This window comes from Schistocerca americana, chromosome 4, assembly GCF_021461395.2.
Source record: "Schistocerca americana isolate TAMUIC-IGC-003095 chromosome 4, iqSchAmer2.1, whole genome shotgun sequence".
NCBI lineage: Eukaryota > Metazoa > Arthropoda > Insecta > Orthoptera > Acrididae > Schistocerca > Schistocerca americana.
In genome coordinates this window covers 286,821,509-286,847,188 of record NC_060122.1, presented here as the reverse complement: position 1 = coordinate 286,847,188, position 25,680 = coordinate 286,821,509, and the positions used below count along the sequence as shown (strand labels likewise).

At 39.0% G+C, this 25,680-nt stretch overlaps 1 protein-coding gene across 1 annotated transcript in view; it reads right to left on the bottom strand.

The window, feature by feature from the left end:
- The window catches only part of LOC124612471 (pre-mRNA-processing factor 6), a 75,125-nt gene that overhangs the window by 15,478 nt on the left and 33,967 nt on the right, over window positions 1-25,680 (bottom strand). Inside the window, exons 11-15 of the mRNA XM_047140700.1 lie at window positions 19,888-20,030; window positions 19,339-19,517; window positions 16,950-17,165; window positions 5,104-5,267; window positions 4,033-4,210 (exon numbers count right to left, since the gene is read on the bottom strand). Coding sequence (XP_046996656.1) covers window positions 4,033-4,210; window positions 5,104-5,267; window positions 16,950-17,165; window positions 19,339-19,517; window positions 19,888-20,030 — 880 coding nt within the window. The remainder of the gene's footprint in view (window positions 1-4,032; window positions 4,211-5,103; window positions 5,268-16,949; window positions 17,166-19,338; window positions 19,518-19,887; window positions 20,031-25,680) is intronic.

The following is a 25,680-nucleotide window of genomic DNA, read 5'->3' as shown; positions in this document are numbered from 1 at the left end:
ACTGAAGGCAGTTCTCAAATTTTGTTATGCTCAGCCTATTCCATTTGCTCTACAGCTGACTATCAAGAAAGAACTGGACAAGATGCAAGGCCTGGGCGTCATCAATCTCATGCCTTCCAGTCAGTGGGCTACAACTCAAGTCTTTATCCATAACCCTGCAGGGGCACTTCACTTGTGCGGGTTTTTTAAATCCATCATTAATGTTGAATGAATAGTGGACTGCTATCCTGTTCTTCACCCTGAAGAAATATTCGTGATGCTGGAGGGCAGTGAGTGTTTTTCGAAAACTGATTTGGCACAGGTATATGTCCAGCTTCAGCTTGATTCTGGTTCTTAATAAATTATGGTAATCAACACTCCCTTTGGGTTTTACTGTAATACATGCCTGCCATTTGGCACTGTGAATTCCAACAATTTACCTTACCAAAGAGTTAATGCAAGGTGTTCCATACTGTACAAGCTATCTTGAAGACATTAATTTCACGAGTTCCTCATGGCAGAAACATATCACTAATGTCTGGATTCTGTTCACTAAATTGCAAGAGGTGGGCTTTAAGTGCAACCTGCTGAAATGGAAGTTTTCTCAGGCCAAAATCAATAATTTGGGCCACCTTCTTTCAAAGGACACCATCAAACATATGAAGCATCATGTTGCGGCCACTGACAATCTACGTAAGCTGCAGAATCTGAAGGAACTACAGTCATTCCTGGGTTAAGTCAGTTATTATTCAAAATTTGTCAGGATTGTGGTGGATATCATTCATCCACTGAACACACTGCATAAAAAAGGATATTCTTTCATTTGTTTGAGGGACTGCGACAGATGGGCCACCCATATTAAGTTGCTGCTAAAGTCATTGTGGTGCCTTGGTCCCTTCACAATGGGTAAACAGCTTGTCCTTGCAGCAATGCGCACCTTCCAATATGGGGTTGGGGCAGTACTGGCTCACAGAAATGCTGACAGCTCTGAACAGCCTATTGCATATGCCTCAAAGATGTTGACAGCTATTCAGTGCAATAACTCACAGTTAGAAAGGAATCTTTAGCCATAAGGTACAGAGTTGTAAAGTTCCATGTTTTGTTCTACGACAAGTTCCATGTCATCACTGACCGTAAGTCACTTGTGGCACTCTTCAGTCCCCACTCGCAATTTGCTGACAAGATCGCAGAATGACTCCAGCATTAGGCTTTGTTTTTGTGTGTGTATCACTATGAAATTCATCACAAATCCATGGTACACCATGCTAATGCAGACGCATCGTCTCACCTGCCAATGTGACCCGACCTGTCGTTCGCAAAAGCCAAAGTTTTCTAGTTCCAAATTAATGCTCATTGGCAGCACATGGTGGATACTCTTCCAGTGAAAGTACATCACGTAACACAGGCCACCCAGAAAGATCCCATGCTCTGACAGGTAGTGGATTCTGTTTAAAATGGTTGGCTCAAGTGGCTGCCCACCAAGGTGTTCGGTCTGCTCCCCCTATTTCCTCCCTTGTTAGGGCAGTCGATGGCACTCTCCTCCTTAGCAATGACTCAGATAACCCTGCATCATCATCCTTCCAATACTACAGGCTCACATCCTGGCTCCCAAACCCTGTGCCCATTGGCGTATGACCCACACGATAGTCCTAGTGCAGTGTTTTGTCTACTGGCCTCGAATCAATTTGGCAATTGAGTAGATCGTCCATGATTGCAAACAGTGCACCAAGCAGTAGGCGGCATCACCAAGAGCTTTTGCTTCCTGTCCCATGTTGAGTGAGCCACTGGACAGCATCCACATTGACTTTGCAGGGCCCTTCTGCAATTCTATGTGGGTAGTGATGCTCGACAAGCTGTCCAACTATCTGTATGTCCTGTGCATGTGCCCTATCAGAACAGAGGAGACTATCTGAGCTCCCACTCAGTTTTTCATGACTGCAGGACTTTCCCTGATGATTGTCTCTGATAATGGCCACAGTTCACATCAGCATTGTTTCACAATTTCTACACCTGCAATGGCATCATCCGCTTCACTTCGGCAATGGTGTTATCCACTTTACATCTGCATCATTTCACCCACAATCAAATGGAGAGGCAAAGCGTATGGTGTGCATCTTTAAGACAGTGTTAAAAAAGTGCTCGGCAGACTCATCATAAGACTCAAGATTGCTTTGTTTCTCAGCACCTACATGAACACACCACTGAATCCCTGAAGACTGGAAGATATCCTTCACAGCCTGCAGCTCTTGACTCTGGTGAACCTGTTCTGCCGGGTGCTGTTGCCAGACGGGTGTGCTCATGCCCTTCACGGTATGCCCTGAGTGCCCCTATCTGGCAGCATACTTTTGGTTGGCAGCCTGATGAGTGCTGGTGACAACACGAGTGATGCACAGTTAGTGCATGTTCACCACGGCACTGGTACGGTATCACTGTCCCACCAAGAATCAGCTGCAACCTGGCTAGGGCACCTACCTACCTGCCGCCACCACAGTCACAAGAAGACCCCCGCAGGGAGTTCGCCTGCAAGCACCCTCCACTCTAGGGGCCAGGCGCCATGGGAGCACTGCTGCTTGAGGCACTGTTAGGAGCTGGTGACATTGAGTTGCGGTTGCTGGCAGCACTGAGCTCTCAGTCGGTGTTTGACAGCATCTGCCTGGAAGCTGCCCTCTCACAGACGCATCCGGTGGCCCTTCCCTTGTCATCATGATGACTACCTCTCACCGCCAATGGCACATTTTTCTCATCACCAGTGAGTGCAGTGTTGTTGCCATGTCTCCAAGTCACTTCCAATAGATTTCCAATCATATGCCCTGCTGGGCCGCAGACTGCACAGGCTCACGATGATGACATCCCTTTGGACACCGACAAGCTGATGGAGGTGATCATCGTGGCATACAGTGGCTGCCACTGCCATGCAGTCATCTGAGTGAACCCTGTGGTCTCCTGAGCTATGCCAGTTCATCTTCAGCAGCAGACCCACCCACCTGGTACGTCTTCTACCTCCTTCCAGCGATGTCAGCTCAACAGAGATGGGGAAGCACGTGGTGGTGCGCAGACTTAAGACATCACCACAACCGTGGAGTATGTATGTGATGTAGCTGGCAAGAGACTGAAACAAAGTCATGTACTTCGCTTGTTGCCAGCACTATTGTGGGCCGCATGGAGCCAGTGCACATCAACAGTGCAGCCTACTCTCTCTTGCTTCAGTCATGCTCAGTGAAGTTTCTACTTGACAACTAGAAGTATTCTATGATTTTCCTGTAACAAACTTTGCCTGTTATCAGGTTCAGCCTGGACTGCTCTTTTCCTTAGTCAATGTTCACGTGCATGTGTAACTCTCATGCTCTGTCACTGCTGTTCTACTTCCGGTGTTTTAGGTTGTTGTAACAAAACTGCAGATGCTACAAATGCTCTCAAATCAGCAAGTCACTATGTGCAAGACACTGACAAACTAAAACATTTATTTCCCACTAGTACCTTCATTATCTTCTTATTAGAAACTGCAATAAGGTACATAATAGTCATGGACTTTTTAACTGGTTGTTGCCTGCAAATATTATTGAACCTATTTTCTTATGGCTGAACTTTGTACTGTATATCCTTACTTTTATATTATGTCTTCTGTTTGATGCATGGTATGTGAGCCAAATGCAACAGATAAAAAAAGTGAGATTTGAAACATATATTTGCCACATTTGACCACATTTAAGATAAAATTTCTTCTAAATGATTTGAAAATAAAGGAGATAGTCACAAATCTAACCACAATGTAATGTTGCTATAGTTCCATAGCAACACATATTAGATGACAAGAAATAGTTGTGGAATCACTTCTGTAACATATTATGACAATAAAGCTTTCTGTTAAGATTTAGAATTATAGGGCATCTATTGTTCAAACACAAATACATAGTACACATAAAACACCTCTATTATTGAACTTTCAACAACTGCTGTAATAATTATGATGACATTCAATAATCATATTTGAGCTGATGAAGCAACATGACTGGCAACAAATGGTGATGATGACGAAACTGTGATTACACTCACCCCCATGTTATATGTGTCCCATGCTTTATCAACTTTCCCTTGCTGCTCTTCTATTTGACCTTTCATCAGCCAGAGTTTAGGAAATTCTGGAAACACTTTAATAGCTTCTTCCAAGAGCATAAGTGCTTGCTCTAGATTGTCCAAAGCCCACTCAAGCTTTGCAGATTTCATCATTACCCTACAAGATTGAGAATTTTAGTGTAAAGAAAAACAATTTAAATAATCAATGAATGACAGAATTCTAAACATTTATTCTTTTATTTTTTTATATTTTTTTTAATAACATAGATGTAATATTGTTCAAGAAATGTAGTATGGCAATCATAACAGAATACAGAAATAAATTTAGGGAATCAAACATTCCTAATGAAGGCGCAGCAACATCCACATTAAAGCAAAAATGTTTAAAAGCTTTATTAGTTTCAAGCACTTTAAAACCAAATGCAAATATGCACTCAAATGTATTAGCTAGAACTTCTGAAAAAGCTTACATAATTGCTGAAAATGTTTAATGCATACTGAATGTCCTAATAAAGCATGAGTTCTGGCTGAGATAAATGCACGGAATTTATAAACACTCTGATTATTGACAGAATTTCCCAGAAGTTGCATATTACTGGTTAACGAAACTCATGAAAATATCAAAGGAGATACATAAAAGTTGATAATACAAACAGAACATCAAATCTGAGGAAACACTAAGAAAGTTTGTCAAGAGTGGCATGCAAAGCGATAATATTATTCGAATGTGATAATCTTTCTCAACCACAGGTTTCTAAAGACTGAGATTCATTACTCTGATATCCCTACCATCATTGTAAAAGATTAATGAAAAAAATTGCTTGTGACTCTTTGAATACAGTAAACCTATATGATTTACTTTCTGTTTAACATCAGATTTACTAACTTTCTTTTGACTAATTACAAGCACAATCATAAAAATGTAGCACTGACCTTACATCTTAACAAAAGAGCATGGAAAATATGATGTCATGTAGTCCTGTGATTGAAGAAGCATCGACAACATTTTCCCTGGTTTCAAATTTTATGTCAATAACGGATTACAGTTACCTTGGGGTTGGTGCAGATGCACGAGCCTTAGCCAGCAGACGACGAGCACGTTCATACTCAGAGTTCTCCGATTCAAGTTTGACAGCAGCAAGCCAGATTTCTTCTGAGTTTGGGTTAGCTTGAAAGGCAAGCGATAATATTCCTCTTGCAGCAGGTACGTCACCCTGAAACAGAAAACCTGATAACACCAGATTACATCCAGAGCAATTTGCAATAAACTGGAAGCTAGCTGTCAGGTTGCTGAGCTAGGACACAAAAACGCTCTCTCTCTCTCTCTCTCTCTCTCTCTCTCTCTCTCTCTCTCAGCTCCAATGCTGATGATTTAGCTAAATACAAGGAATACTGTAAAATATTTAAAAAAAGTAATTCAGACATCTAAACAAATGCACTACGAGAAGAAGATAGCAATGTCAGGGAACAAAATAAAAACAATATGGGACATAGTGAAAGAGGAGACTGGTAGAACCAGAAAGGAACAAGAGCAAATAGCACTAAGGGTGGATGACACAATAGTAACTGATGGGCATAGTGTGGCAAATCTATTTAACAAGTACTTTATATCTGTTACTGATAGAATGGGATTGTCAGGATCAGTAAATAATGCCCTTGAATATCTGAAACTAGCCTTTACAAATAGCTTCAGGTACATGAATATATCACTCACTTCACCAAAAGAAATAACTTCCATAATAAAATCTTTAAAAACAAAGCAATCTAGTGGTTACGATGAAATACCAACAAAGTTAATTAAGGCGTGTTCTTGTGAGTTTCGTACAATTCTAAGTTACTTGTGTAACCAGTCAATTATAACTGGGACATTTCCTGACTGGCTAAAATATGCAGATGTTAAGCCTCTATTCAAGAAAGGGGATAAAGAGATACCATCAAACTACAGACCGCTTTCACTTTTGCCAGCATTCTCAAAATTTTAGAAAAAGTAATGTACAGTCAGCTTCTCAACCATCTGAGCACAAATAACATATTATCAAGAACACAGTTTGGATTTCTGAACAATTCTGATATTGAGAAGGCTATTTACACCTACAGTGAAAATGTACTTAATTCATTAACAAGTTACAAGCAACAGGTATTTTCTGTGATTCGTCAGAGGCATTTGATTGTGTGAACCACAACATCCTTTTTAATAAATTGAATTCTATGGTGTCATGGGCAGTGCTGCAAAATGGTTCAAGTCATACCTCACTAACAGGAAACAAAGGGTGTCAGTGCAAGGGACTAGTGAATTAAGTCATCAGTCATCATCAGAATGGGAAGAAATTACATGTGGTGTCCCACAAGGATCCATCTTAGGGCCATTGCTTTTTCTTGTGTACATTAATGATATCTCATCAGTTACACTGGCAAAAGCAGAGTTCGTTTAGTTTGCAGATGACACAAGTATTGTAATAAATAGTATGTCGAGTGTAGTTCTAGAAAGATCTGCTAATGATATTTTCTTGGATATTGACAAATGGTTTAAAGCGAACTCACTGACATTAAACTTCGAAAAGACTCACTATATGCAATTCAGAACCTGTAAGAGGTTTCCACCCAGCATATGCATAAAGTATGAAGAAGAGCAGACAGAAGAGGTTGACAGTCTTAAATTCCTGGAATTACAACTTGATAATAAATTCAGTTGGGAGGAGCACACCACAGAAATGCAGAAAAGCCCTAACAAATCTGTATTTGCAATTCGAGTATTAGCAGACATAGGTGACATAAAAATGAAAAAGCTTGCATACTTTGCCTACTTTCATTCCATAATGTCATATGGTGTAATATTTTGGGGTAACTCTTTAAGTCAAACAAAAGTTTTCAGAGTCCAAAAGCGTGTAATACGTATTATTTGTGGAGTAAATTCACAGACGTCCTGTAGAAACCTCTTCAAAGAACTGGGTATACTAACTACTGCCTCTCAGTATATTTACTCCTTAATGAAATTTGTCTTAAATAATATATCTTTCCCAACAAACAGCTCAGTTCATACATACAATACCAGGAACAAAAATGATCTGCACAAGGACTTAAAAGCACTTTAGTTCAAGAAGGGGACCACTACTCAGGAGCATTCATCTTCAATAATTTGCCAGCAAACATAAAAAATTTAGTTACAAATAAAGATCAGTTTAAAAGAAGCCTGAAAGACTTACTAGTGGCCAACTCCTTCTACTCCATTGACGAATTTTTTAATAGAAACAAATGATGTATTGTATATATTCATACTATTAGTATTGTTATTTCAGCTTTAAAAAAAAAAAAAATATTGGCATGTTCTACATCCACGAGGATCTCCTCAGCACGGATCTATGGAATGAAAACTAATCTAATTTAAATCTAATCTCTCTCTCTCTCTCTCTCTCTCTCTCTCTCTCTCTCTCTCTGTGTGTGTGTGTGTGTGTGTGTGTGTGTGTGTGTGTGTGTTTATTGTTAACTTTGAAGAAAGGGGTTATTGGAAACCTTCAGCTGCAAGTTCAGACTTGTTTATGTGTAATTAGGACTGTCCAGTATCTGGTTAATGTTGCCATTGGCTTCCTTCCAAACTGTTACTTTATATCATCTATCCTTTGTTGATGTCTCATGTTCTGTTTCCTACCTCTCACTGCCTATTAGCATCTTTACCTTCTCACCTTTGTTTACACAAATGAATTAGTCTCTCTCATTGTAAAAGTTGTCCTGAATTTGTACAGCACAATGTAGTAGCAATGTCAGCCACTTTCTAGACAGTTTTTCTAATTACCCCCACAACCACTGTAGTTCTGTTTAATGTTATTTAATTATGGCATTATTCCACTTTAACTTGTGACCTTTCCATTGATCCTCTACATAGCATTTTCATTAGTATTTCAGATGTAATTCACAACAATATGGCCAACCATGCCATATTTTGTCTGCATTCTACAATCAACTATGCTTAATGAAATATTTTCACACTACAGAATTAAAATACAATACACAGTGTAACTTCTGTTTTTCATTTTGCAATATCTCAAATAATTTTAAAGTTGTATGTATAATCACTTCACATTTCTATTCATTTATTTATTTCATCATGCATTTATTTTGCATTTTTACTTAAAGCATTTACCTCTCATTTGTTTGTGTTTGTGTATGTGTGTGTGTGTGTGTGTGTGTGTGTGTGTGTGTATGTGTGTGTGTGTGTGTGTGTTTTAGCTTTCACAAAAAACATTAATCTCATAGCTAAGTTTCTGGACAATCTCGTTTATGTTCCTGTCTATTACTTAACACTTCAATAGTGTGGTGTGTGGTTACCTGCAGAGCTCCATTGTTTAATGATGAACATTATTAGATAGTAAGTATCATTCACAAAAGGATGATGTTATGTGTCAACTCACTATGCGCTAATTAAATACATACAATGATTGACTTTATGGGTTTTAGTGAAATCAGCAACATACATGATGCATCATTTCTCAGACGAGCATTGTTAAGAACAGGTTGTTTAGTTGTGTAAGAGCTAGAGGTGCAGTCTGTTTGCAGTTGCCTTTTTTGTCTGAATTTTGTACTGTGTCAAGTAGTAGGCATACGATATTTGCATTATTAACAGGGGAGTGTCTAGAAGAAATTAAAAGCAGAGCTAAAAATACAATGTTTTGAACCTCATTGGTTATTGATAGACAATTCATGTTACCCTGATCCATTTCCAGAAGTTATCTGAGCAATTGATATGCTGGGAGAAGCTCAAGTTTCACACTGCTGATGTACTATTACAATATTGTACCAAAACCATTGTCATAAGCTTGTACAATACTCTACTTGTATGATTCTATCCAGTTTGTGAAATAAGATTTTATGCACACTGAAACATGGACTGAAGACACTTGCTTTTCTTGCGGGTATTAAGAGTGTAGATGGCAAGTGTATACTAAACTAAGAAGGGAAGACCAAAAGGTATTACTGCATATTGGCAGAAATACACAAGTTCATACATAAAGGCAACATAAAAGAAGTGCTGTTAATAATATCAAGTCCCAATTCTGCATCAATGGGTATTTCATAGTCTTGTAATGTCTTTTAAGAATCAGCCCAGTTAGGCTCAGGATTGCATAGAAGTAGTAATTCCACACTCTGCTAATAAGGACAGCACAGGTTTGAATCTGTTACCAATGATATTTTTGACTATCTATACACTTATCTTCCCATCAAGTTCTACAAAGGTCCAAAAAACATTTACTGCCACTTGGAAAATCCAGGACAGCATATGACAATATCATGAAAAGACTAGATTGCTACTCACCACATAGCTCTCTGCTATGTGATTAATAGCAACAGTCCTGTGTGTGTGTGTGTGTGTGTGTGTGTGTGTGTGTGTGTTGTCCGTTTCTGGTGAAGGCCTAGTTGCCCGAAAGCTCAATTTCTAACAGCCTTTTTCTGTGCCCATCTGAAAAACAAAGATTATCACTTGGAAAATCCATGATGGAACATGACAATATTATGATAAGGATAGATTGCTACTCACTATATAACAGAGATGCTGAGTCCCAGATAGGCACAACAAAAGAACTGTCAAAATGTGAGCTTTTGGCCAACTAAATCTTCGTCAGAAACAGACAAAACACACACACACACACACACACACACACACACACACACACACAGACATACAAGCACATGGAAATACAACTCACACACACACACACACACACACACACACACACACACACACACGGTCACAGTCTATGGCTGCCCCAGCAGCAACAGGCAGCCAGACATTGTGGTCATGTATGTGTGAGTTGTATATGCAATTGTGTGTGTGTATTTTGAATGTTTCTGAAGAATACATAGTGACCAAAAGCTCCTTTCTGACAGTCTTTTTGTCATGCCTATCTGTGACTCAGCAGCTCCATCTAATGGTGAGTAGCAACTATCCTTTTTATAATACTGTTAAAGCATAATGAAGAAAATAAAGAGCATCTTTAGCATCACGAGGCACCTGACTTGACACCTCTCTCTCTCTCTCTCACTCACTCACCCACTCACACATACACACATACACACACACACACACACACACACACACACATCAAGAATCTCTGATAGTATGGTCTTCTACAAATATCCTTAATTGGTGTACAACTGTGAAATGCACAATGCTAGATCAGATAAAGGATTCAGACAGTTTGGATGGAAGAACAAAGTGCCCACAGAGTTAAAGTAGGTTTGCCCCTTGAAAACATCTCATGGAAACTCTAAGTAATGGGATAGAACTTTAAATATTTTTGTATGATTTCCATGGGGCACATAATGGGAGTACAAAACTTGATGTTGAGAGAAATCTTGGATTCATATCACATGCTGGAAACAAGTACAATGATGATGCTTATAGCAGATCACACTTTCTTGTATCAAAAACCAAGTTGGTAACATAAGACTTCAAGAGATCTGCAAGTTTAGAAAGCAATATAACAAATAGGAAGATGGGTCAGTAGAATAACTGTTACCTGACTGTAAACAAGAGGAATTTAATGTGACAGTTTGAATAGGTCATGGGAATATGCCCAGGTAAAATATTAAAACACAGTTAATGTTTCGACAGGTAACCTTCCCATCATGAACTACTACGTGATCTGCTTCTGCTTTCCAGTTTGAACTCGTGGACAGAGCTATGTCAGGCAACGCAATATATACACATCAAAAAAGGTTTTGTAACACCCCGGTTCCCAGAACTCCTGAAGACTGACATTGACTGTGGATACTGTATCACAGACACAGTCCCTTTGACTGTTCAGAGATGTCACTAAACCAGCCCAAAGATGTAAACAATCATGCATGAGCAGTGCCTATTAGATGGACGGGATCCAACAGCCGATCAGTTCCAGTCATTCCACCAGGAAGGAGGTACACGGCTCGTGTTGTCTGTAGTTCAACCATGCCCAGACGGTCAATTCCGAGGTTCGACCATATCTGCATTGTTACTTTGTGGCAGGAAGGGCTCTCAACAAGGGAAGTGTCCAGGTATCTCGGAGTGAACCAAAGCAATGTTGTTTGGATTTTTTTTTTTTTTTTGGTCATCAGTCTACTGACTGGTTTGATGCGGCCCGCCACAAATTCCTTTCCTGTGCTAACCTCTTCATCTCAGAGTAGCACTTGCAACCTACATCCTCAATTATTTGCTTGACGTATTCCAATCTCTGTCTTCCTCTACAGTTTTTGCCCTCTACAGCTCCCTCTAGTACCATGGAAGTCATTCCCTCATGTCTTAGCAGATGTCCTATCATCCTGTCCCTTCTCCTTATCAGTGTTTTCCACATATTCCTTTCCTCTCCGATTCTGCGTAGAACCTCCTCATTCCTTACCTTATCAGTCCACCTAATTTTCAACATTCGTCTATAGCACCACATCTCAAATGCTTCGATTCTCTTCTGTTCCGGTTTTCCCACAGTCCATGTTTCACTACCATACAATGCTGTACTCCAGATGTACATCCTCAGAAATTTCTTCCTCAAATTAAGACCAGTATTTGATATTAGTAGACTTCTCTTGGCCAGAAATGCCTTTTTTGCCATAGCGAGTCCGCTTTTGATGTCCTCCTTGCTCCATCCGTCATTGGTTATTGTACTGCCTAGGTAGCAGAATTCCTTAACTTCATTGACTTCGTGACCATCAATCCTGATGTTAAGTTTCTCGCTGTTCTCATTTCTACTACTTCTCATTACCTTCGTCTTTCTCTGATTTACTCTCAAACCATACTGTGTACTCATTAGACTGTTCATTCCGTCCAGCAGATCATTTAATTCTTCTTCACTTTCACTCAGGATAGCAATGCCATCAGCAAATTGTATCACTGATATCCTTTCACCTTGTATTTTAATTCCACTCCTGAACCTTTCTTTTATTTCCATCATAGCTTCCTCGATGCACAGATTGAAGAGTAGGGGCGAAAGGCTACAGCCTTGTCTTACACCCTTCTTAATACGAGCACTTCGTTCTTGATCGTCCACTCTTATTATTCCCTCTTGGTTGTTGTACATATTGTATATGACCCGTCTCTCCCTATAGCTTACCCCTACTTTTTTCAGAATCTCGAACAGCTTGCACCATTTTATATTGTCGAACGCTTTTTCCAGGTCGACAAATCCTATGAAAGTGTCTTGATTTTTCTTTAGCCTTGCTTCCATTATTAGCCGTACTGTCAGAATTGCCTCTCTCGTCCCTTTACTTTTCCTAAAGCCAAACTGATCGTCACCTAGCGCATTCTCAATTTTCTTTTCCATTCTTCTGTATATTATTCTTGTAAGCAGCTTCGATGCATGAGCTGTTAAGCTGATTGTGCGATAATTCTCGCACTTGTCAGCTCTTGCCGTCTTCGGAATTGTGTGGATGATGCTTTTCCGAAAGTCAGATGGTATATCGCCAGACTCATATATTCTACACACCAACGTGAATAGTCGTTTTGTTGCCACTTCCCCCAATGATTTTAGAAATTCTCATGGAATGTTATCCATCCCTTCTGCCTTATTTGACCATAAGTCCTCCAAAGCTCTTTTAAATTCCGATTCTAATACTGGATCCCCTATCTCTTCTAAATCGACTCCTGTTTCTTCTTCTATCACATCAGACAAATCTTCACCCTCATAGAGGCTTTCAATGTATTCTTTCCACCTATCTGCTCTCTCCTCTGCATTTAACAGTGGAATTCCCGTTGCACTCTTAATGTTACCACCATTGCTTTTAATGTCACCAAAGGTTGTTTTGACTTTCCTGTATGCTGAGTCTGTCCTTCCGACAATCATATCTTTTTCGATGTCTTCACATTTTTCCTGCAGCCATTTCGTCTTAGCTTCCTGCACTTCCTATTTATTTCATTCCTCAGCGGCTTGTATTTCTGTACTCCTGATTTTCCCGGAACCTGTTTGTACTTCCTCCTTTCATCAATCAACTGAAGTATTTCTTCTGTTACCCATGGTTTCTTCGCAGCTACCTTCTTTGTACCTATGTTTTCCTTCCCAACTTCTGTGATGGCCCTTTTTAGAGATGTCCATTCCTCTTCAACTGTACTGCCTACTGGGCTATTCCTTATTGCTGTATCTATAGCGTTAGAGAACTTCAAACGTATCTCGTCATTCCTTAGTACTTCCGTATCCCACTTCTTTGCGTATTTATTCTTCCTGACTAATGTCTTGAACTTCAGCCTACTCTTCATCACTACTATATTGTGATCTGAGTGTATATCTGCTTCTGGGTACACCTTACAATCCAGTATCTGATTTCGGAATCTCTGTCTGACCATGATGTAATCTAATTGAAATCTTCCCATATCTCCCGCCCTTTTCCAAGTATACCTCCTCCTCTTGTGATTCTTGAACAGTATTCGCTATTACTAGCTGAAACTTGTTACAGAACTCAATTAGTCTTTCTCCTCTTTCATTCCTTGTCCCAAGCCCATATTCTCCTGTAACCTTTTCTTCTACTCCTTCCCCTACAACTGCATTCCAGTCGCCCATGACTATTAGATTTTCGTCCCCCTTTAAATACTGCATTACCCTTTCAATATCCTCATACACTTTCTCTATCTGTTCATCTTCAGCTTGTGACGTCAGCATGTATACCTGAACTATCGTTGTCGGTGTTGGGTCTGCTGTCGATTCTGATTAGAACAACCCGGTCACTGAACTGTTCACAGTAACACACCCTCTGCCCTACCTTCCTATTCATAACGAATCCTACACCTGTTATACCATTTTCTGCTGCTGTTGATATTACCCGATACTCATCTGACCAGAAATCCTTGTCTTCCTCCCACTTCACTTCACTGACCCCTACTACAGCTAGATTGAGCCTTTGCATTTCCCTTTTCAGATTTTCTAGTTTCCCTACCACGTTCAAGCTTCTGACATTCCACGCCCCTACTCATATAACGTTATCCTTTCGTTAATTATTCAATCTTTTTCTCATGGTAACCTCCCCCTTGGCAGTCCCCTCCCGGAGATCCAAATGGGGGACTATTCCGGAATCTTTTGCCAATGGAGAGATCATCATGACACTTCTTCAAATACAGGCCACATGTCCTGTGGATACACGTTACGTGTCTTTAATGCAGTGGTTTCCATTGCCTTCTGCATCCTCATGTCGTTGATCATTGCTGATTCTTCTGCCTTTAGGGGCAATTTCCCACCCCTGGGACAAGAGAGTGCCCTGAACCTCTATCCGCTCCTCCGCCCTCTTTGACAAGGCCGTTGGCAGAATGAGCTGACTTCTTATGCCGGAAGTCTTCGGCCGCCAATGCTGATTATTTATCAAAATTTAGGCAGTGGCGGGGATCGAACCCGGGACCGAAGACGTTTTGATTATGAATCAAAGACGCTACCCCTCGACCACAGTGGATATGAAGGAGATACAGAGAGACAACAACTGTCAATGACATGCCTCACTCAGGCCGCCCAAAGACTACTACTGCAGTGGATGACCGCTATCTACGGATTATGGCTCGCAGGAACCCTTACAGCAACACCACCATGTTGAATAATGCTTTTCGTGCAGCCACAGGACATCGTGTTATGACTCAAACTGTGCGCAATAGGCTGCATGATGTGCAACTTCAGTCCCGACGTCCATGACGAGGTGCATCTTTGCAACTAGGACACCATACAGCACGGTACAGATGGGCCCAACAACATGCCTAATGGACCGCTCAGGATTGGCATCACATTCTCTTCACTGATGAGTGTCGCATATGCCTTCAACCAGACAATTGTCAGAGATGTGTTTGGAGGCAACCCAGTCAGGCTGAATGCCTTAAACACACTGTCCAGTGAGTGCAGCAAGGTGGAGGTTCCCTGATGTTTTGGGGTGGCATTATGTGGGGCCGACGTACGCCGCTGGTGGTCATGGAAGGTGCCATAACGGCTGTACGATACGTGAATGCCACCCTCTGGTCGATAGTGCAATCATATTGGCAGCATACTGGTGAGGCATTCATCTTCATGGACGACAATTCGCACCCCCATTGTGCACATCTTGTGAATGACTTCCTTCAGGATGACGACATCACTCAACTATAATGGCCAGCATGTTCTCCAGACATTAACCCTATCAAACATGCCTGGAATAGATTGAAAAGGGCTGTTTATGGACGACGTGACACACCAACCACTCTGAAGTATCTGCGCTGAATCACCATTGAGGAGTGGGGCAATCTGGACCAACAGTGCCTTGATGAACTTGTGGATAGTATGCCATGATGAATACAGGCATGCATCAATGCAAGAGGATGTCCTACTGTGTATTAGAGGTACCGGTGTGTACAGAAATCTGGACCACCACCTCTGTAGGTCTCGCTGTGTGGTGGTACAACATGCAATGTGTGGTTTTCATGAGCAATACAACAGGGCAGAAATGATGTTTATGTAGATGTCTATTCCAATTTTCTGTACATGTTCCGGAACTCTCGGAATTGAGGTGATGCAATTTTTTTTTTTTTTTATGTGTGTATGAAGTATAGCCATATTCTTAATTATTAAAATATTCTCAAACAACAATTAACGTAAAGAAACATTAGTGGTTGATCAATCAAAGATAGTTTCACTGTGGCAACCTACAGCTCCAATGATTTAACAAGCAAAGCCATTTCATTACTAAAATTACATGAACTGCAAACAATTAAGCAACTCATTCCAAATGATTGCGGAAGAAAGCACAATATTAAGGATCTCACTCCATGTGATTCCAGATGGGAGAAAGATGAGTCTTTAGCATCCTACTGATGATGAGGTCATTGAAGACAGAGCACAAGCTTGGACTGGTGAATGAAACTGAGTGTGTCCTTTTCAAAGGAACCTTCTCAGCATTTTTCTTAAGTGACTTCATGAAACCATTAAAAATCTAAATCTTATTGGCAGGACGCATAGAGATGAGTATGTTAAGTTCAATTTAAGTGGGAGTATACAAAGATGCATTGACGAAACTTTGCTTTGTAAACTGAAAGTTATAACAGAACATAAAAAGTCTGGTCTAAAGCAGTAGATTCTGGAAAGTTGTTAATTTTTTATTTAAAGTAAACTCTACTAGTCTCTCAGTTTCAAAATTAACTGTTCAAGACAAAGCTTTGTATATTTCTTTCAATAACACATATTTTGTTTTTGCAACACTCCTTTTCTAGTAAAGTGACACAAAAAAAGCACTAACACTACTGTAGATTAAGTTTTCATAAGGATAATCAACTTCCTGTGCCAACACTGTGCCACTGATTGACAATACTCCTATTATATTTATCCTTGAGACAGCTAAGTGAAATTTCTGGATAAAGCTCTTAATTTTTCACATAATAAGACTACTTATACACAACTATTGTACAAACACAATTACATGTGATAAAGGACTTAGTCCTACAATTTATAATTATCTAGCAGTCTTCATTTGACTGCCTACCTGTCACTCAGTGCTTCCTATATGTGATACGTAGCAATCTTTGTTCTTTTCATACTATTGTACAAAGAAATATTTATGTCAGATTCTAATATAACTGATCTCAAATGTACCATATAGAATTTTTCTGACACTAAAAACATTTAACACATTTTTCTCAATACAAAGAACTGACACGTAACCACATAATTCATACAGCCACCAAATGTGTAACCTTTCTAACAAACTAAAACTGCAAACCAATTTTCTACCTAGAGTGACACTCTACCAATGACTGAGATTACCTCTAAACGTGACTCAAACATTCAATATGCCAGTACTTCTATCCTTTCATCTACAAATTCTACCTTTTGCTTGGATACTAATTTTTCCCACAGAAATTTATAATACTTTGGATAGTACTGACAACATTTTCGTATATCTTATATAAGAGGGAAGGCAAACAACAATAGTACACTTACAGCCATCCACTTAGATTTGGCACCCATTAACCAAAGAACCTCTGACTTTGGACAATGTGCTACTGCTCTCTGTAGTAGTGCTTCCAGAGAATCCCTGGTGCCATGATTCTTTTCAAAATATGCAGCACGGAGCCAGATTGATTTTTTACTAGGAAAAGTTGCAAGTGCATGGGCGTAAATGGCACGAGCACATTCATATGCTCCCTGTTGTGCACACTGAAACATAAAACAGTAAAGTCAGTAAAGAAACAGGACATGTGCAACAGTTTATAACATCACAACATTACATCTACATCTGTTCATCACAAGCTACCACACAGCATGCAGCAGAGAGTAAACCACAGTCACTTTCCCTTCTTCCAGTTGCAATGGTGTAAAGGAAGGAATGCAGTCAGTACCTGCCATACATAGGGCTACAGTCTCCTTTTCTGATTTTTTCTTTCTTTTTATGTGATATGTAAATTTGAGGAAGCACTGTGTTCCTTGAATCATATTGGAACATAGCCTCTTGTAATTTTAAGAACAAGTCTTTCTCTGATGTGCAGTGCCTTTCCATAATATCACCCACTGGAGACTACTGAACATTTCTGTACTGTGTTCCTGCTAACTATACAAACCCATGACAAAATATTCAGCAATCTTTGAATCTTTTCTGTTTCCCATTATTAAAACTTGGATTAACAATGGTCAAGAATTGGCAAAATAAGAGTTTTCTAAGCAACCTCCTTCTTGGGAAAATTACAGTCCCCCATGGTTTGCATCTGCCTTTCCCAAAGGCACATTTATGTGATCATTCCTTGAAAATTGACTGATTGCCAATCAAACAACACCAGGTCTTTTCATTTATCTATGTACATTGTATTACACTTAATGATCTTAAGGACTACTCATCTTCTTCTCGTATTTCATGTATTTCACCAAAATTTTTGAATGATTCTGGAATTAAGAATCACAGTACCAACCTGGAGTCTGCTACCTCAGCCTTTTGGATCTCACATATGATCAGAGTAAACACTGTTTCACGTGACTGGTGCTTGTGACATTTATGTTGTTGATTCTGTTCCAAAAAATCATCAAGTACAAGCATGAAATATAATCCATGATTCTACAATTGCCGTACACCAATGAGGTAGGTCTGTAATGCTATGCAATTATCTTGTAACGCTAAGACTGGAATGAGCTGTGACTTTTTCCTATCACGAGGTATGCTTCATTGTTTCAAGTAACCACCTCATTTTTACCAGAAAAGGGATGAGTTCTTTCACATTTTCAATACAGAGTATAAAATTATCTCAAATTCTGACACTATGTATCTCATCACACTTTAATGAGTTTTTAAAAGCAATAAATATGCTTAATGGCAAGTTTTTTGGGTGCCGCAGAACTGTTGATTCCATTTCATGTAAAATATTTTGATAACTGCCAAGTGCTCTTCTTCAGGTATTGTAACTTGTGTTATTATGCGTACTCACTGCCTAGACTCCAACCAGATTTGTTGAAAAGCACCAGCCACTCCAAGAACACCTGGCAGATCACCACAAATATATTGCTACCATTAGCATCAAACCTTCATTTCCAGGTTGTATTCCAATTGCAGTTTTAGATTTTGCTGTTATCCTAGTCACATTTCTTTTCTAAATACAATGATGCATTACAATTGTTAATAACTAAAAGTAATTTTGGCACCTTATACTCAACAGTGTTAGATTTACGTTTTATTTTTCTGGTCTGTAAGGACATATACTAATGAGACAACTTGAACAACAAGAAAAAGTTAAGAATTACTTAAAAATTTAAATTCATTCCCTGTTTATCTATCACCAACAATGTGTTCTTGTGAAGTTTCACTTATAAGTTTGAAGTCATTCTACCAAGCAGCAAAGTGGAATCTAAATCATTTGTTTAAAAAAATGGGAAAAATACAGTATAGAATAATGACAGTATTATGAAAAGGATAACTGCTACTCACCATATAGTGGAGATGCTGAGTTGCAAATAGGCACAATAACAAAACCGTCAAACAAGTAAACTTTTAACCAAAAAGGCCTTCTTCAGAAGTAGACAACACACACATACACACTCATGCAAATGCAACTCACAAAGACAGGACCTGCCGAGGCTAGTCTGACCTCGGCAGCTAGATACTTTGGACATGTGAATGTGTGAGTTGCACTTGCAAGTGTGTTTGTGCATGTATGTTCTCGAATTAAGATTAAGGCCTTTTGGTTGAAAGCTTACTCGTCTGACAGTCTTTCTGTTGTGTCTATCTGCGAAACAGCATTTCTGCTATACAGTGAGTAGCAACTATCCTTTTCACAATACTGTCACTAAAACATTAGTTTAATTTTTCAAATGCTATAAATTTTATTGTTTTAAAGTGGTTCCTTACAGACTCTGCATCATCCATCCAAGTGTGTTTCCTGTCTTCCTCTTCAACACCATGTCCAATTATGGTTCTGATCAATACTTGACAGCAGTGAACAGAACCTGATTTTTCAGCTTCTATTGCTTCTTTAATCCAGTGCTCACGATTGATTTCTACACCATTTGAGCTCAGAGATGTTATTGCTGCAAAAAGAGGAAAATATATGATAATGTGAGAAAATATGGCAGTGGAGGGAAATGTGATAGATGAATATTGTAGACGGAGACAAAGGCTTGACTACAGAGAGCACATTCAAATGGGTGTAGGTTGCAGCAGTTATCCAGAAATGAAGTGACTCACACGGGATAGACTATCATGCAAAGCTGCACTGCACTGAACCATTCTTTGGACTGGAGCCCACAACAACAACAAAAATGTGGGAAACACAAGGAGAATATTTTCATTAAATTACAACTGGCTTATTTGTCTCATAAAACTTTCATTGTTACTGTGAAATAATATTTTAAAGTGGACGATTTCTAGCCAGAGGCATTTTGCAATGAATCTGCTTACCTCTCTCAATGATCTTTTCCACCATATGATTATTCCCATTGGCCTCCTCAAGTTTGGCAGCAGTTGTCCAAATCTGTCTGTCAGTAGGTATATTTTCTCTTGCTTTATTGAGGACCTTACGAGCATTTTCGTATGTCTCTAATCTGTGACAAATACAAGACAACATTCAGACACAGAAAGGAAGAACACCATTAAAAAATTGTTATACAAGAAAGTTTCCTGGCGTACAATATTTATGGATAAATGCACATCAATGCAAATAAATGCTTGGAAATAATCTAGTTAAATAAATGGCAAAATGATGAAAATCAAAAAAATATGGCAAAGTACATTAAAAAAAGTGTTATGATGAGATTATGTATATAGTAAGTGGAACACGAGTAAAAAGTGACATACTAGAATAATACTGGAGACAGTACAATTAAATCCTTTTGTGCTCAAGTTTTCTTCAGTTCTTGCTTCAGCATACAACCAATCCATAAAGATATTTTGAAATCAGACACAACAGCAATAACAAATAGCATGCTATGGTACCATCCCTCTTATTCCAAAACCACGATGTGCTAAAATGATTTTGACTTATGTGCATTGGTGAGTTACATTTTTCATGTCCTCTGTTATGGAAGAAGGGAGTTGACAGCGACATCATTAGAGATGGAGCACAAGCTCGTTAACGAAAGGATCACAAAGGAAATCAGCTGTACCCTTTTCACAGGAACCACCCCAACATTTGCCTGGAGTAATTTTGCAAAATCGCAGAAAACTTTATCCTTTGTAATGGAAACACCTCAAATGTGATGCTGCGACAGTGTAGGATAAAACGCAACACCTGCTATAACAGAAGTTTAAAAAAGTGTACTTTGTAATGCAACAACAATGAAAGTCACACATTCATAATTTTGGTAATGTTGGCATAATGCCAGAAGAGCGAATAACACATATTTGCATTCTTGACAATCCGTTAAATGTCCTGAGATCATTGTGTAAGCAAAGATGTATTAAATATATTGATAAGATGTCATGACAAATTTTCTTATATATGATTACAACCTTGAATTTCATCATTATTTATCTCACTTGATGTGTAACAATGCGACAACATTATAGCTGTTCACTTATGTGAAGAGTTCGTTACAGACAGCAATACAGTTAGGCAAAGACAGCTCAAAAGCGTAGCCGGAAATAAGGTTGTGTATTTTTTACTTCACTTTTGGTGAGTTCAATTTCCGTACAGTACGACTGAAAGAGCGAGAACAACTCTCCGGATGGCACAGATGATGTTTAAGCAAAACAAAAACAAAATGCATCCTATATCTTGTTACATTAGATTCTTTGTTCTTTAAATCTCTAAGCTCCCTAGCCCCAGAATCAGATCTTCAGGATTCATTTAATGAATTCCAGCCTTCCAGCTGTACTGAGATCACCAGTTTTAATAATGACTGTGTTATTAATCGTAATAACAATACCAGCAATACAAATGATCACAACTTGATAAAGGTATCCAAAGTAAAATGTAGTAAACCTTCTTTAGGAAGTCACCTTAACTATATCACTGTGATTTTCATCACAGAACCTAAATGTCATTTTAATACCTGAAAATCATTCATTTTGCAGTCATTAAGAAATGGATAAAATGTGGAGAAAATAAACAGACAAAAAATATGGTGGAATGAAATATGGTACACTGGATCTACACCCGGAACAAAATAATAAAGAGACTGACAGTGAAGCACAGCTGAGCGTGGAAGGGGCGATGATGTCGGTTTGCCAATGCGTGCACGTGCATTATGGCTTTAGCAGCAACAGCTGTGTGGTTGCTTACTGGACTACCTTCTCACACCGCCTTTTAATGTGCAGTATTAAATTCACTTTACAGGATCATTATATCCATGTGGCTTATCAAATGCACTCCCATGTATAAAATGATACTGTGTCCCTATTATTTGTATATCTCAACAAAAGCAACAGGAAGCGCACTGTTTTTACAATAATTTGAATAAATCACACTCAGCTGTCACACTCAGTATGTAAGGGGTGTTGAAATGGATCTGAATCATTCATATAAATACAATAACTAACAACATTAAAACAATACAAACTGCTTGTGTACTTACCAATCACTGTAGTGTGCATGCAGAGAGTCATACATGTGCAGAGGAAAATTCCTTAATAATGAGATTTATTGTGCAATTACAATATGCACCACTCAGTAAAAAATATGAAATACAAACACAAAAATAAAGATGAATTAAGGTAAAAGGTAAATGCCACTTAGTTCAGAATCTCTTTCTCCCTCGACAATGTCATTATCTGAGCTCTGGTCTGTGGACGAGCCACTGGAACTGCCCAAGGATATAATTACATTTTCTATATTACTCTTGACATTCACTTCACTTTTCCATGCTGCTTTAAAAACCGTTTCTGTGTGGCATACAACATTTTTCCACTTCTCAAGCATTATTTGTTCCCTAACAGTCTTTGAATTTCTGCCACAATGAAGCTTTTGTTATTTTTTGCCTGGTAACTTTTAATTTGAGCTTAAATCATTTTGATAGTGTTAAAGTGGCAGTGCTATGGTGGAAGCCTAAGAACCCCGTGGCCATGTTCTTTAGCTACCTCATCCACAACATACTGTTGAAACTGTGGCTTACTCTTTTTACTATTTCAATGAGCTCCACCTTACATAAATCGTCTTAAATTTTCACATTGCAGCATTTCAACCATTCAACAACATCAGCCTACATCAGCCTTTTTTGTTGCCATCGTTGGAGCTTTATCTTTAATAACTGAATGGTATGGGGCATTATACATTACAATGACAGATGGGTGATTTAAGCTATTGAACAGCTTCAGAAAACTGTTGTAGTTCATTTCCTCGTGGCAGTTGTTTGTTTTCTTCGATTTGTAAACAAGGAGACAATTAGGTATGAAACCAGATGCAGTTTCAGCACACAACACAATAATTCTTGCACCCTTTGCACAGGAACAGCACTACTTTCCACATATGCTGTCAACTGTACAGGCTTTTCTGACAGAACGATCAGCATTTATTCAGGTTTTGTCAAGTCACACAATGTCTTCAAATGGCACTTTAACAATTGTTCTTCAAAATCGACAAAGCCATGCTACGATGCCACCTCTCTCCGTTATAATTTTCAGTCGATTAATTTTTTATTCTGAAAACTGAGGGCTCTGACAACTATTAACAAAGAAGTTTTGCTGCCACTGAATCACTCTGCCTTGCAAAGAGTAACACATAGCTTTTTTTATAGATGGATGTTCTTTTCTTTCAAAATATCCATATATATGGCAATGAATAGCATCTTGTTAAAAAGAGTCCAAGTTTGTTACACATGGTTCTGTCCTCTTCTCTCCACGTGTCCACAGTTTGGATGAACCATTCTGCACAGTATTTCTCCTTACAAATTTTGATGACAGTATTTTTGTGTATCTTTAAGGCATCTGCAGTTCTTTCGACTACCTTCATTAGAGGCAATAGAGTTGCAGCACTGTCTCTCTCTTCCTCAAAATATTCCTACACCAAACTAACAAATTCAAGTGTCTGACCACACGAAACATGAGTAGATAGCTGAACTTTCCATTCTGCACACTTTCACTACAAGTTTCAGACATTCTGAAGCAAAATAAACTTGCCACACTGAGAAACAAAGCACACAATGAAACGGACCACAACTGTTTATGTTGCCGACCGTGAGCATCGTCTACAACTGGCTACAGTGGCTGCTACCTGCAGTAGCAGAGAGATTTGACAACAGTGAACAAAGATTTGACAATGGTGAGCAGAACAGGAGGCACGGGCAAGCATGTTCTCTGACTGTCGCTGTCGCTATAGTAGCAGCGCTGTGAACAGCTAGATGTCAATCTCTTTGTTATTCTGATCCAGGTTTACATAGGCAGTGTGTGGGGCAACCATGACCATCTGCAGCATGACAGAGTAAATAAACACAAAAATGTCTTGTATTATTTGATACAGATGCCCAACTCAAGAAACCCCATGCTTTTAGGAACACAGAAAATTCAGACCGACGACGCCATTGTATTGAAGGACATACCCAATAGAGTCTGAGAAAGACTGAACAACACAGGCTACACTAAACAGCCAAAGGCATTTGGCCACTAGTAACAAAGCATTTAGAATGGAGAGAAGCAACAAAGGCAGGAGTGTTACGCATTCTGCACACAGAGAGAGGGAAGATACGTTGCGACGCTGCCAATTTCCTTCTGTCAGTTCACGCACGGAGACAGCTGACGGTGCGCTAGCATAAACATTGTTCCCCAGTGAACTTTAAGAATTGCATTCTTAGTAATGAGAATCCTTACACCTGCACACACACAACCTTCCACATAGAATTAATTGATGTTGAACTCAATCACAACATTTCCAACGTATAAAAATCAAGATAGATAATTTCTCTACATTAAGTTCTATATGGTTGAATATGACAGTCTCTGAAAGAAAAATAGCTGTAAAGAAAATCATAAAAAAATCAAGAAAACCACTGTATGTGGTAGCAAGGTATATATGCAAAACTTTATACTGTTTTCAGATTTGTAAAAACTTTCTTAAAAACTCTAATTTTTTTATATTTCTGACTTCGTCAGAAGATGATGAGTATGTCACTCGTCGAAACGTCGCTGTTTGAAGACACCGCCACCCGGCTGGAAGCCCGAGAACTCTTCGCCAGCTGTATACGCCGGGAAAGCATACACTCACAATATATACACTATTTTGTCAGTAATCATGACGTAGATTCATTATTTCAATGTTTACTGTCAATGTTTAATGTTCTGTCTTTTGAACGACAACAATTTGTTTCGTTAATCAAATGAATTTTTGCATTACTTACATTAGGCAGCCACAGTGATCAAATACATTTAAAAGCATTTTCAAGTTTTAATAATTTGTGACCATAAGGATATCAGAAATAGATCGTTTAATGTGTTACAAAAAGCTAATTTACTTTCATTGGGCAACCTGCTGTGGTGTTACAGTATGTCTACTTAACTGAACGAAATATGTTTTATGAAGAAAACGGCATTGTTATGAAGTCAAAGACGAAACTTGAGCTTCTATTAATTTTTTATGCTGCTGCAGGCACGGTCACACAACGTCATAAGTAGCAGTAATTGGTTCTTAGATACATCACAGCAAGAAATCCACGCCATCGTCTTCGCAGTCTGATGTAGATGAATCAGACTCAGCAAGATTTATGATGATTGGTTCCATAACCGTGTCCCTGCCAATTTCCCTGTTGTAATCTTCATCTTGCAGTTTGTTTGCATGTCTTATGCAAGCTGCCCATGCAGATGTTGAGATGCGGTCTATTGCCTCATGTGTAAGTGTCTCAACATCTGCAATTTTGAATGTATTGTTCTTTTCCACAATATATGCTTTCACGTGAGTCCATACCAGCTCGACTGGGTTGTAATGGCAATGATATGGGGGTAATCTAATGATACTGTGTCCATACTGTTTTGCAATTTCATCTATCTCATAAACTCTGTATGCAGGCTTGTGTTGATTGACAAGAACCAGCAATTCTACTCTGGTATGCGAAGAGTTATGGGGTATTCTGTTAGATGACAGTCATGCAATAACGTCTGCCTTTTTGGAGTTTGTATTTGGAGCTTTGTTCACTTGCACTGAGTGGATGCTCGCATTATCCATGACTATAACTGAAAACGCAGGAATATGTGGCAATAATTGTCATGTAAACCACCTTTTGAAGAGTTTGTACGTCATTTCAGAGTGGTAATCTTCAGAATTCTTAG